The sequence below is a fragment of the Anopheles marshallii genome, chromosome 3 (assembly GCF_943734725.1).
Source record: "Anopheles marshallii chromosome 3, idAnoMarsDA_429_01, whole genome shotgun sequence".
Classification (NCBI taxonomy): domain Eukaryota; kingdom Metazoa; phylum Arthropoda; class Insecta; order Diptera; family Culicidae; genus Anopheles; species Anopheles marshallii.
Genome location: NC_071327.1, coordinates 21,248,442 through 21,261,333, shown reverse-complemented (window position 1 = coordinate 21,261,333; position 12,892 = coordinate 21,248,442). Strand labels below are relative to the sequence as shown.

Here is a 12,892-nt window from a genome sequence, read left to right as displayed (position 1 = left end):
CAACATACAAAGAACAACTGTCAACTTTTGCGTTGTTTGGTAATTCTCAGTATTGGGAGAATTTGGATAAGATACACGAACATTTCATATGATCTTGTGGTTTCTAAACTGAAAGAAGGATGTATAATCTTTGTTATAAAGTATCAAGAATCTCCAAACATTCACCTCGTTTTTCAACAATTCTTCTATTTCCTGAGATATATTTAAAAACATCCAATAACTCAACAATCACCAAGGATTTATCAATCTCCAAAAATTCTAGTACCTTCGGAGTTTCTAACTAAGATACAAATAAGTGACTATTCTCAAAAGATTCTTAAGGCAAAACACTAGAAAAGGATCCATTCTAGTTGAAAAAAAGATCGAATGTATTTCCAACGCATGAACATTAGACACCAACGAATGAACCAATTCTACCCCTGTACGTTTTGGATGACTTCTTTGGAAATCAGACATCTTCCAAATGTGACGCACTTGACGCGAGTGGCTGACATCACCAGAACAAGCGCAACACATTGCAAACATTAATCCACCGCAGCGTTGTAGCGCTATACAAATCGATCACGCAGGAAGCATAAACATTCAATGACACACAGTGGAAGTACTGAACAGAACCACCAAAGGGAATATGGGGGACCCAAAGACAGCAGACAAACTTTTCTCACTGTTTATAACGAAGGGATTGTAAGAAATTAAGTGTTCAACAAGAACAACAACAAAAATGTTACATTCTAGACTGGAAACTCTCCCTGCCAAATAATGTATCCCGGGACCCCTTGGGTTGTCACAGGAAATACATTGTTAACAGCAACAGCGTCCAGGCTCCGAGAACCAGAAGCGTTCAAACAAATGAAAGTGGCTCTGCCTTTCTCCCTTTTTTCAACACGAAAAGAACGAAACGATTGTTTGCCAAGCATAACGTGTCAGCAACAATCAAATAAAGTGTGCGGGGTTTCTTTGCGCCCGATACTTGATGGTTAAGTGCTGCTTAAGATCGAACCACCCTTCCAAAGAGCGTCACAATGCTTGGGGGCAAAAATTTGGTTGTTAATGTTAACACTTCACTTCTGCTGGTTTTGATGCTGTGAAATGTGATGCGGAAAAACGAAAACATTTTATTTGTAGAAGACAACTGGCAGAATGATCTTGTATTAAATCGAAGATTTATAAAGGCAAATCACCCCAACTTAGTCAATGATAATGCACAATGAATTCGTCATTCTGAGATATTGAAAATCTCAGAACCAAGGACTTTTTGGTCAACGAACTTATTGGAAGCAACCAAGAATCTGAGATATTGAAGATCTAATACCTAAGGACCTTTCCACGAACAAAACTTTGTGTGAAGACACCAAGACTTTCATCATTCACGATTTCATTTAAGATATTGGAGATCTGACATCTAAAGACCAATTTACCACCAAAACATTCTGTGAAGACATCAAGAATTCATCATTCATGATTTGATCTAAGATACTGTAGATCTAATACTCAAGGACCTTTTCACCAACAAAACTTTGTGTGAAGACACCAAGAATTCATCATTCAGTATTTGATCTGAGATATTGAAGATCTGAGTTGTAATGACTACATCTGCAACATCTTTCAATTACTAAAGTACACTATGTGCGGACAATTAGGTTGTATAGGTATTTTCAAAATGACTCAACCTTGAGCAACATCTTCCACGTAACTACAACGCAATAAACAACCAGAATAGATTGTACCAACCCTAACTCCTTGTGTAATTTATAATTTCCGTTTTCCACCTGTCACCTGCACTTGCTTTCAACCCATAAATCAAACAAACAAACAAAAAAACTTTACCATTCAACAAGGCGATAACTTCAACGACCATTTGCGTCAGAGACGCATCATGCCTAGACAAGGCGCAGACGGTCTAACCGCTAGCACGCTTATCGCCCCAGAGTGCGTCAGTTTCGCGCATTTAATCCGCAAGCCTATCCCCCGAAAGAATGGTAGTAAAACGATCAGCTCCGGTCAGCGATAAGAATGCGAACCATACACAGAAGAACCCATTGATGCGAACCGAGCATACTGGAGGGCTGATGACAGATAAAAACCCCCCCGACAACTCTCGGTGTCTGACAGCGATAGTAACAACACACACCTACCTTTCGTCTCGTAATCCAGAAGACCCGTTCACATTCCAGCTCCTGCTCGATCTCGCGCTCCTTTAGCCAGATTTTATCCAGCACCTGCGCGTACTCGTCCCGATTCTTTTCACTCTCCACCACGTGGATGTACGAGCGCCAGTTGCTCGAATTGAACCCCCAGTGACAGGTGCGTATCTCCTGCGGCTCGTGCTGGTGGCAGACGAACTTTTGCGGCGAGAACAGCCCCCGGCATTCGGCACACTCGATGCAGGTCGGTTCCTCGAAGCTGTACAGCTCGGGCAGAAACAAACCCTCGCCCTTGCCGAAGCACCGATGGTACACGCGGAAGGAACCGTTCAGCACACCGCCACCACCCTTCAGCCGGGGTCGCAGTTCATGGGCCTGGTGCAGCAGCGAACTGCACAGCCGTTCCGCGTTTGTGCGCGTTATCAACCCGCACGTTTTCGCCGTGTCGGGGATGATGTTGGCGCGCTTAAACTCCTGCAGCTGCTGGTCGGTGCAGTTGTACAGATAGATCATCAGCTCCTGGATGCTGCGATTGATCTGCTCCACGCTAAAGTCCATCAGGATGTTGTTGAAGATCTGCGGCAGACAGAGGCGGGTTTCGCCACCGAGCAGAAAGCAACCGATCCGCTTCCCTTCCAGGATTGTCATCTGCACGATGCCACAGTCTGGGTCGGGCGTTGTCATGATCGGTACGCCCGGGACCGGTGGTCCCATCGGTTGCTGTCTCGTTTGCTGCTGCCCATCCTCATCGCTGCCCGCACGCCCCGCCCCATGTTCGGTGCCGTGCGGGTGGTGCAGTGGAAGATGCTGCGGCGTACCGCCGACTCCACCATGCAGATCGGGCGTGTCCGCCCGGCCAACAACGATCGTACTGCTCGCCTTGCTCGGGTGCACCAGCGACAGGCCCGGTCCGTGCAGACTCCGGGGCGCTTTGTCCTGGTACGTCTTCAGCACCGAGATGACGTGTGGTGGCACGTATTCCGTCATGTTTGCTAAACACTAACCTGTGTGTAACACCTACCAAAGCACAGCCGCGCACAACATGTACGCCGAACGTGCAAACACACAAACACACACACGCACACACACAGGGGCGCTACACGAAACACGCACGCACACCGCGTATACGCCAATTTCTGCTACTACCCAACCAAAAACAAAACAAACGCAGCACAACTGCAAATAACCCCGCCAAGAAAAACTCTCACTCGCACGCACGCACACACACACACTGGGCTCTGCAAATTCCACGGATTCACTTTCGGCTCACGCAGTGCTCACGGGTTTTGGCTCGCTCTCACGCTACGCCACTGCAGGACACACTTTTCGACTTCCTTCGAACGGAATTCTTCGCCACTTTTCTTCTGCGCTATTCTTTCGTTTTATGCGCAACTGAATTTCCCTTTTCGCATCCCTTTTTTTTTTGCTCCTTTCGCTCAGCTTTCCACCTTCGTAACAATTATCACTTCCTTCCGCACCGCTCAAACTCCCACTCGGCACACACGCTCCGCGCGCACGCACAACCCGACGACCCGCACACCACCCTTTCCGCCACGGTTTCTAAACCACCACGCCAACCTGCGAACCGCTTTTTGCCACGCTTGTCACGGTGACGTTTTGGTGGCGTTTCCACAACACAACGGCTCCAAAAACAAAACAACGCCGCGAGCCTCGGTTCTCACGCTGGGTCGAGCGGGGTCACTTTTGCTTTGCTCATTGCTCACTACCTACGGTTGATTTCGCTTCTGCTGCTGCTGCGGCATCATCGGCGCATCGCTCACGACCGAAACCCCCCGGGTTGGTTCTAGCATTCATCTTATTCTCCCAAAACCGCATCTCATCATCGACGTCGCGCGAACGGCACGATCGTACCAGCGGCCGCGAGACTGATGACGCTGCTGCTGCGTGTGGAATTATTTTGGCGAGCCATCTCTTTTTCCCGAATTTCCTTTTTTTTCTCGAACCCCTTTTCTTGGTTGCGCCCGCCGTGCTCTTCGTTTTTCTCCGCCCGTCAAACAAATTCTCGTTCCTTCGCGCACACACACACACACACACTCGGGAGTGCGCACACAGAATCTTTCTGTATATCTTTGATCACTTCGCTCCGGTTCCGTTCTCAACGTTCGTATCCATCTCTGGGCGCCAACCACCCTCCGCTATTCCACCGCCCGGCAGACGTCCACGTCGTTTGAGTGCGCTTTTCTGTTGCCTTTTTTTTGTTGTTGTTCATCAACGCGCGCGGCCAGACCCGCGATCGCGCACACAAACACCAACAGGGTGGCACACGCACACGCGCGATCTCAGCCGTCTAAAACGAAACAAGAGTACAGAAAAAAAAACATTATGCGGTCGCTTCCATGGGTGCATATAATATATATGCTAATATTTAAGAGACTGTGTTCTTGGGTGCTTCTAGCGTTTTGCTCCTTTTTCTTTCTCTCGCTCTCTCTTTCTCCCGGTCAAAATCAGCCGAATATTTTACATACACACAGAACCACGTCACGTCGAGACTTGTCCCCCATCCTCCTCCCCCCCCCACTATCGGGTACAATGCGTTTTATTTTTGAACTTTGCATTTTCTCATTGCCTCTTGCATGTGCGGTGGGTGAAGATAAGGGGTGCATTACGCGAAAAGTACACCATACCACCACCAACGCAGCCCCTAGCGGTTGGCTGCGAGCACGCGGTCTTTATCGGTTCCACACCGTTCTGCCAAGAAGCCGGTGCTTTTGATTGATTTTAATTGCATCCAGAAATGGAAGAGACGGGATAAAGGCAACAATTCACATTGCAGGCGGAGATGCCCATCAAACACAAAGTTAGACCCCGCAAAGGACAAAAGCAAAATAAACCTTGAAGTATCCTTCCAACAGTCGGAAATAAGCATTAAAAATTGTTTCTTTCTTTGCCTCAAATATTCTTTGGAGAGTCTTCTTTACAATAAACATTACCCAAAGTTCATTAGACACCCTGTTCCAGGGTTATCCAGGGTATCTCCAAACCATGTCCAAAAAGTTGGCGGACATTAGAACTCTAAAACGGTGCGCACTAGCTAAACGTGGTTTAGATTTTTGAATTCTACACAGTTTTTCCTATCAACGTACGTAGTCGTTTTGTTGTTGTATTCTTCATTCTAAAGACATTTGTTATTTACACTTTGCCTTGAAGAAAACTTCAACGAAGTAAATTTTTTTGATCCGAAAATCTCATATAAAAAATAAAGACGAACTCCGCTTTTGTCGTACTTTTATAGTTACTTTCGAAAACTCCCGTTTTTTTTTCATCCCTCAACAGCGTACTGCGACCGATATGTTCGTCTATGCCCGATGCTGTTGTGCATGCGTCATCTGTCATCAAAGTTACCCTTGATAAGTTTTGCAAAATGGCCGGTTAACAATGCTTTGCAGGGGATGTGTGTATCAACACAACTTTTCACAGCAAATCTCACAGCACCGTCCAGTGTGTGGTGTGCCTGGTTTAATCAGTGTCTAGGCCTCTTGCCCCCCTCCCTTTCACGACAGCACAAACACACGCACTGCCACACGTAATAGACAGATTGATAACAGCGATCTCGTCTATTGACTGTGTGGCTAACTGTTTTAATCTACTACTGCGAGATGCTTAGACGACGGTAGAGAGTCCACGCTCCGGCCCGTTGTGTAGGAATGCAAAAAAAATAAAACAAAACAACAGCAAAAAATAAACGTCACACAACATCCTGCCATCCAACGCCCCCCTGCGCCCAGCTTCTCCCACACACACACACAACAATGGTGGCGCACCAGGCACCGCGTGCGCAATTGTGCTCGTTTTCACCGCAATCCACCCAAAAACCCCCAGCTTCAAGCGTTCACCATCCCCTCCACCCGTTTGCTGCTGCCAAGGACCGACCCGCTCTCAGCACTTACGCAACTCGACTTTTATTATAATCGCACACACACACACACACGGGGGCGCGCACACTCGCACCTATCCCTCGTCACCTCCGCGTGGAGTCGTCACCCTACCGCCCGCAGAAGCGCACTGTACTGTCTGCTGTCAACCCCTTCCCGTTGCGCGAGCGCGCGCGCACACCCCCTTCAGAAGAGGATTGCCAACCCTTGCGTTGGGTGGAGGAGTAGGGGCGGTAAGCAGGGTGGTGGGTCGCTTCGGAATCAGTCTGTCTGACTGTCTGACCCCGTCACCGTCGTCGTCACTCGCACCTCTCTCAGAAAACCAACCCTACCTCACCCGACACACACTCTCGCTCGCTCGCTCTCTCTAACCGACACACTCACTCGCCGCTCTATCCCGCTCTAACTCGTTTCAACGCATGCGCTTGCCCGGTTTGACGTTTTGTTAACTGGCGTGTTTCGCGGACGTCGTTTCGCCTACACTCAACGGGATGATCGTACTCTTTTGCTTCGCGCTCCCCCATCAACAATGCACACACACACACACCGTAGACACACAGTCGCAACCTGTCTCGCACCCTTCCCGCGATGCGTTTTTTTTTCACACCTCATGAGTGTGCGTGTGTGTCCCACAGAGACGGGGTTGAAATTTTCGGGGTTATACGCGAGAAGATTCGACGTTTCGCGACTCCGCGTATGCAACGGAAGCGGAAACGGGATGGACGGGGGTGTGGAGGAACGGTTTCGGGTGGTCCGGGCCACACGCTTCTCAATTTTCGCCAACCTTACAACCATCCACATCCATTTTTATCAACCCTCCATGGGTCTCTTTTGCGTTGACAGTCGCTTCTGCGGGATGTGCGTAGTTGTGTGTGTGTTTGTGTGTGTGCTTCGGCTACTTTTCTGCACCGAGCGAAACACAACGGGGAACGCACGGCGGCCGACAAACAAAAGTCTAACCCCTCTGGGTGGGTTTCCTGCCACTGGGTTGATATTCGTTGCTTCCCTCTCTTCGCAATCGCAGCTTATACCACACGCTGCACACAATATCACCTCTGCAAGCCGTTGCAACAACAACAACGAGGCAAAAAAAAACACCTCGAAATACGCAAATTTTCTAGTTCCGACGAAAAACACTAGCAACACTGTGGTACCGCGACGACTTCGAAACGGCCGCCACCACCAAAAACCACACCACGAAAGAGGAAGAAGGAGACAAAAAACGATGCTCCGAAAGGGGGAGCTGTTTTTTTTATTTTTCAGTGTGCCTTCTAGATGATTTTCCTGCCCAGAAAAGAGAGCACAGACAGACGGACAGCTTCTTTTGCCGCATCAACGCATCAACCACTTTTTTGCCCCTTGCTTTTTTTTGGCAGCCCTACACCGCTCTATAAGCACCGTTTTGCATGTGTGTGCAATGCTCGTTCCGTGTTATTCTGATGCGAACTAGTCGATTTTTTCTTTGCTGGGTTTTTCATCGATTTTACATCCTGCGGTACGGAAACTGTGTGTATGCACCCGACCGACCGAGAAATACACGACGGTACACTGCTGGCCACTGGCTTTTCCTTTATGTACATGTACGTTTGGACGCTCTGCGGTGTATGTTTTGCTGTATGAATTTTCGTTTTTCCCACCAGACGAAATCGAAGTATGCGTTGGATTCGTGCACACTAAACTCGCAGCTACCAACTGAACGACAGCACGACGAATGGGGAGATTTTTCCATTCCTCCCCAACAAAAAAAAACCATTTAAACACATTGAGACAATTCGTACATGCCGTACTGTAACTGCACCGATTTACCCCACAGAACGCAAACCACTTTTCCACTAGAATCTCTCACGGTTTTGCACGACTGTCACTAACTGTCGTTGCCCCGGCAGGTGTGAAAAACACATCTTTAAACGGTCGCGCCATGCCTACCTTTCGCTACGGAATCTGTTTTCCAACCTTTGCACATTTATCCCTCGTACAGGGATGCGCACCGCAGGATTCTTGCCACCGCGAGATGAGTGTGTGACGACTCCCAATCCGCTCTTTGCGCAAAATACTGCCTCAAGTGCCACTGTGATTGAAATTGAAGCGCGGCCCACGATACGGGAATTGGAAAATTCACAAAAACGGACGAGCCAGCATACACTCGACACCCCGAACAACAACCGACTGATGTGTGTGTACATGCGCGACCGACCGCACGCACCGCGTTTTCTGCTCTAGCCACACACTCACACACACTCGCAGACGCGCGGCTGCAAAGGCGAATCGCGGGTTGCTATTCCCAAGGAACAATTATTACCCCGCAACTACCTGCGTTTCGCACCGGTTGACTCCACATACTGATCGGTTCTTGGTAATAGGGTAAGTGTACCAATTGTTGTGCTAACGTTGGAAAAATCAGAAAATCTTCCATTCCTTAACAATTTATTAAGAAAACACCATTTTTCTATTCTCAGTTTTTATTGAAACTAAAGCGCATAATCAACGGTAAAAGATTTAATAAATTCATTTATGAGTCATTTTCGCTAAAACAACACAATGTGAGGCAAGTCAACGGTGCGCAAATGGCACACCTATAGCACAACAATTGGTGCATCGGAAAATCTAAAAAGGGAAAATGTGTAGAAAATGTATGTCTATAAGAAAAATCCATGTTTGTGAGATTTAGTTCAACATTTTTATCACAATCATTTTTGTGAAAACACTGCACAAACTTGGCACAGTTACCCTAGCGTGTATCTATTCACATCTCTAACAAAGCCGTAATGAAAGCGCAGCCATTGTGCGAGACCACTGCCATCACCGCTATTGCGAAAGAATGAGAGCCAGGCATCCGCACGGCCAATTTCTCGTTCCTTTCACATCCCTTCGATGACCCGAACAAACCTGCTATCGGGCCAATTATCCGGCCCAAAAACGGCCAATCTTTCGCCTCGTGCCAGCCTCAGAACTGCTTCGTGGGTTATTCGCTGGCGCGTCGTCTGTCGAATTCGCAACTGTCGCCATCTCTGTTGCGTGACTGCGGGTTGCAGTGGAGTAAGCGAGAACGGTGTGCTTTATCAAGCGCTTCGGCGAAGAACACGAGTTCGGCAAGCGAAAACAAATCGCTGCAAGAAAGTGCGGTTGGGAAAACAATTTTCAAGCTAATTTGAATTTATGAGCATTTAAAAGAACCGTTAATAGTTAAGTTTATACACATTTGCCATCATCATAAATTTAAATATTTCTGGAGTTTTCGGTGGTAAAAACCCAACTAATAGGTTAACTTCACTACGCTTTCCCTATAACATAAATAAGGAAGCAATAACTCAACATAATTAAATCACCTCATAAATATGGATCAACGTAAATAAAATACCGTTAAATGAAGAAATCTCCTTTCTAACTACCGCTTAACAACGTTTAATAAGGTAAATAATCGAATGAGGCACCAGTTTATTCAAATAAGTTTCGTTCTTGCGTAATTAATCACAAACTTTAATACATACATTGAGCTAAGTTTTTTTACTAAATGGGGAATACTTTGAAAAAAGGAAGTCAGGACTTATTTAATTATCATCAAGGGTTTGTTCATGATCGACTTCGTGAGTCCCATAGATGATAGAGATTTCTTTAAGCCACGTTTCACTGCGACCGGTTCCATGTTGTTCACGGCGTTAATTCTTTTCCGAAGATCGCGATAAAACTCGAGCACCTTCATGTTGGCCCAGACTTGCCGCAAATCGAAATCAAGCACACGAATACTATCGAGACTTTGGGCACGACTAAGAGCAACGTATGCCTGTCCCGCCTCAAATACCTTCGACAGTGACAGTTCAACGCAATCCAGCGTAAGGCCTTGGGATTTATGGATAGAAAATGCCCAAGCTAACTTCAATGGAAGCTGGGTGCGCGTCAGCATCATTCCGGAACCCACCTTAACGGACCACTTTTCGTGGCGCACCACTAGATCGCGTTGTTTAAACTTCACCAGCGGTAAACCTTGCACGAAATTTACAATCACACCTCGTGCCCCATTCACCAGCCCTTCGGCAATGTTGTAGTTCTTCAGCAGCATCACCTGAGCCCCAATCTTGAGCGTCAGCTTAGCCGGTGCCTGCAGCATCATGTCGAGCTGCTTGCTGCTATACGGATCGCTATCCTTCGCATCGAACGTTATGGGTTCGGATCGGAGTGCTTCCAGCTTGGCTTGATTAATTGCGTCTACCTCGCTAGTGTGCGAGCAGAGCTGCGTTGCTAGAATACCTTCCGTTTCAATACGCTGGCTAGCCGTTTTACGCAGTCGTTCGCTGATTTCGTCCGTAACGCGTCCAATGCGGATGCTGTTAAGGATGCCAATAAACTCCTGGTCACGTTGCCGATGTACGACCGTCAGCTCGTACCAAGCTTGCACGCATTCTTGCCAAATTTTCGATTCGAAGCAAAACCGTACCCGTCCCGATTCGTCGTCTTGGTTGGCGTCCTGGGAATATTGTCCGGTACGGGTACGATCCGGTAGACGACCGACCGGAGGTAACTGGAAGAAATCTCCGCACAGGATCAGTTGAATACCACCGAAGGGTTTATCGTTCTTCCGAACGTATCGTGCTACTGCTTCAATTTTCTACAATGACACAAGAAAAATTAATCAAAACCGTACGTTCTGCCAACCATCGCCATACGTACTTCAAAGAAATCTGCATCTATCATGGAAATTTCATCAATAATCAGTCTTTTACATTTGCGCCATGCTTGGGTGGTATTCGGGCGGGATGCTTTTTCATAGCAATTTTGCAACGTGGCTTCTCCGGTTCCAATTCCAGCGAACGAATGTAACGTGGTGCCACCGATCAAACAGGCGGCCACTCCTGTCGAAGCGGTCGCTATCGTGCCATCCGGTGGAAGGGCGGCAATGATCTTTCGTAGGAGGAAACTCTTGCCCGTTCCAGCGGAACCAGTAAAGAATACGTTCTGTCCCGACTGACAAGCGGCCAGGATACGTTTCTGCTCCTGGTTGAGCTGCACTACATCAATCACAGCAGGTTCATTGCCAGTCTCCTCAGAGAGCAACTTTTTCGGTTTCGGACGATCGCTGGATGAATCGTCCGATGGCCGCTTTCGCTTTTGAGATGGTGATGGCGTCGTAATGGAACCCTTCCCGAGGGCCAACTTCCGTGCCCGGATCAGTTCACTCGTTGTTACGGGGCTAATTTCGTCGTACTGATTGAGCGACTTCCCGGCGGCCAATATATGTGTGCGAGATTTCTTCAGCAGTTCACTCTTGTTTACAGATTCCTTCGTCCCAGAATTGTTTCCATTGCCATTCGTAAGCTTGATAAAAACAATCTTCAGAAACTGTACCAACAACCCGGGCGGTGCGTTCGACAGGAATATCGTGCACTTTTCCTCGTTGAATTTGATGCTCGCTTTCCCCTCAGTCATAAACTTTGAATGCACCTGTACACTTTTCAGCTTCATACGTATCGTACTCTGTTTTTCCGCAGACAGTTCGAGGAACATCTCCTTCATGCCGTTCCGGGCGAGCCTTAGCGTCGTCTGTTTATGGGCGAATTTCCGCATCGTAGCACCATGCGCATCGTTCCATTCCACGTTAACGGCACATATTAGGGAGGCATCGTTGGGGTCCATGGTTTCGAGATCGGAATTATTGAGCTTTTTATATAAATGAATACAACTATTGAGGACACAGGCACCGCACTGGGAAGGAAACCGATGCCAACAAAATGTTTCCCTCCAAGCGGATTTAAATGTGACAGCCAACTGTAAACACGGCTGGGGCAGCTGCCAGCTGTCATTGGAATCGATACCCAATGACCAAAACCAGAACGTATCACCAGATGGCGCTGCACACCTTACCATACATGCTAAATTATAATTAGTACATGCAAACAGATTTCTAAACCATTCTATAACCATTTTGACGACATAAATTGCGTTAAATAGGCGAATTTTGTGTCAAAAGTAAAAAAAAAATACCTGACTTTGGGTGATGTTGTAGTATTTGGAAGGGTTTTAATACTTTTATTAACGCAGAATCGTACACTTCCACCGTACACATGTGTCTGCCATAAAATTGCTGTCATTATTCGCGTAACTCAGTATATGTATGCTAATTTAGTTTTCCCCCGTATGCTTAGTTTTGTACTATTTAGTATCCCCCTTGTATATTGGGGTATGCACACATGTGTATGCATGTTTCTTATATACCGTACACCAATTTAGCAAGCACGCGGGAACTGCATAATTACTGCTATGGTACATGGTACACTACTTACTACTTATTACTAATAAAAAATAAAGAAAATACAAGAAGTTATTAAAAGTAAACGCAGTCCCCGAGATACGCTAATATTAGCGGATCGCTATAACTCGGAAAAAATCGGGCAGTAAAATCGTTAGTTAAACTAATCGTTGAATTAGTTATAGTTAGCTTCCTTCTCTGCGCTTAATATATTCAGAAAATCATTCGACTTTTTGAAAGAATACATTCAAATAAATTAAAAACAGATCTTTTATATGACAAAGAAAGGTATTTTTGACCAAATTTTCAGCTTTTTGCTTAAATTTTGTGCTATAAATAAACTCAGTTGCCAAATTTTCAAAAACCACGTACAGTCTTTTTCCGAGTTACGCGAATAATGCGTGCCAGAGAAATTCACGTATCTCGGATTTCCTTTATAATAACGTTAATAGTTTGTATTCAGTGATCGATTTCTTCTTTTCACGTTACGAAGCACATAATTAATTGATAGTTTTACGTTTATTTCGACAATCAGAGTTAATTTTCACCAATATTAATATTTTTATTATCCATATTTTACATACTTTTTTGACGATTTGAAATTTGACAAATAC

General features: G+C 46.4%; 2 protein-coding genes across 2 annotated transcripts; both read right to left on the bottom strand.

Moving 5' to 3' along the window:
- Nucleotides 1-1,061: 1,061 nt before the first annotated feature.
- On the bottom strand, nt 1,062-3,148 carry LOC128712347 (ski oncogene-like). Its single transcript, XM_053807242.1, has 2 exons — nt 2,136-3,148; nt 1,062-1,082 (listed from the first exon to the last, which is right to left on the bottom strand). The coding sequence occupies exons 1-2, from the start codon at nt 3,129-3,131 to the stop codon at nt 1,062-1,064; spliced, it is 1,017 nt and encodes a 338-aa protein (XP_053663217.1). The 5' UTR covers nt 3,132-3,148.
- A 6,433-nt stretch (nt 3,149-9,581) lies between these two features.
- Nucleotides 9,582-11,665, bottom strand: LOC128714531 (ATP-dependent DNA helicase PIF1). Its single transcript, XM_053809406.1, has 2 exons — nt 10,703-11,665; nt 9,582-10,640 (listed from the first exon to the last, which is right to left on the bottom strand). Exons 1-2 carry the CDS (start codon nt 11,663-11,665, stop codon nt 9,582-9,584), a joined length of 2,022 nt encoding a protein of 673 aa, XP_053665381.1.
- Nucleotides 11,666-12,892: the final 1,227 nt, after the last annotated feature.

Coding starts and splice junctions, on each gene's coding strand:
- LOC128712347 (XM_053807242.1), bottom strand. CDS start 3,131: ATGACGGAATACGTGCCACCACACGTCATCTCGGTGCTGAAGACGTAC. Junction 1,083..2,135: donor TCTGGATTACGAGACGAAAG/GTAGGTGTGTGT, acceptor CACATTTCACAG/CATCAAAACCAGCAGAAGTG.
- LOC128714531 (XM_053809406.1), bottom strand. CDS start 11,665: ATGGACCCCAACGATGCCTCCCTAATATGTGCCGTTAACGTGGAATGG. Junction 10,641..10,702: donor TAGATGCAGATTTCTTTGAA/GTACGTATGGCG, acceptor GTGTCATTGTAG/AAAATTGAAGCAGTAGCACG.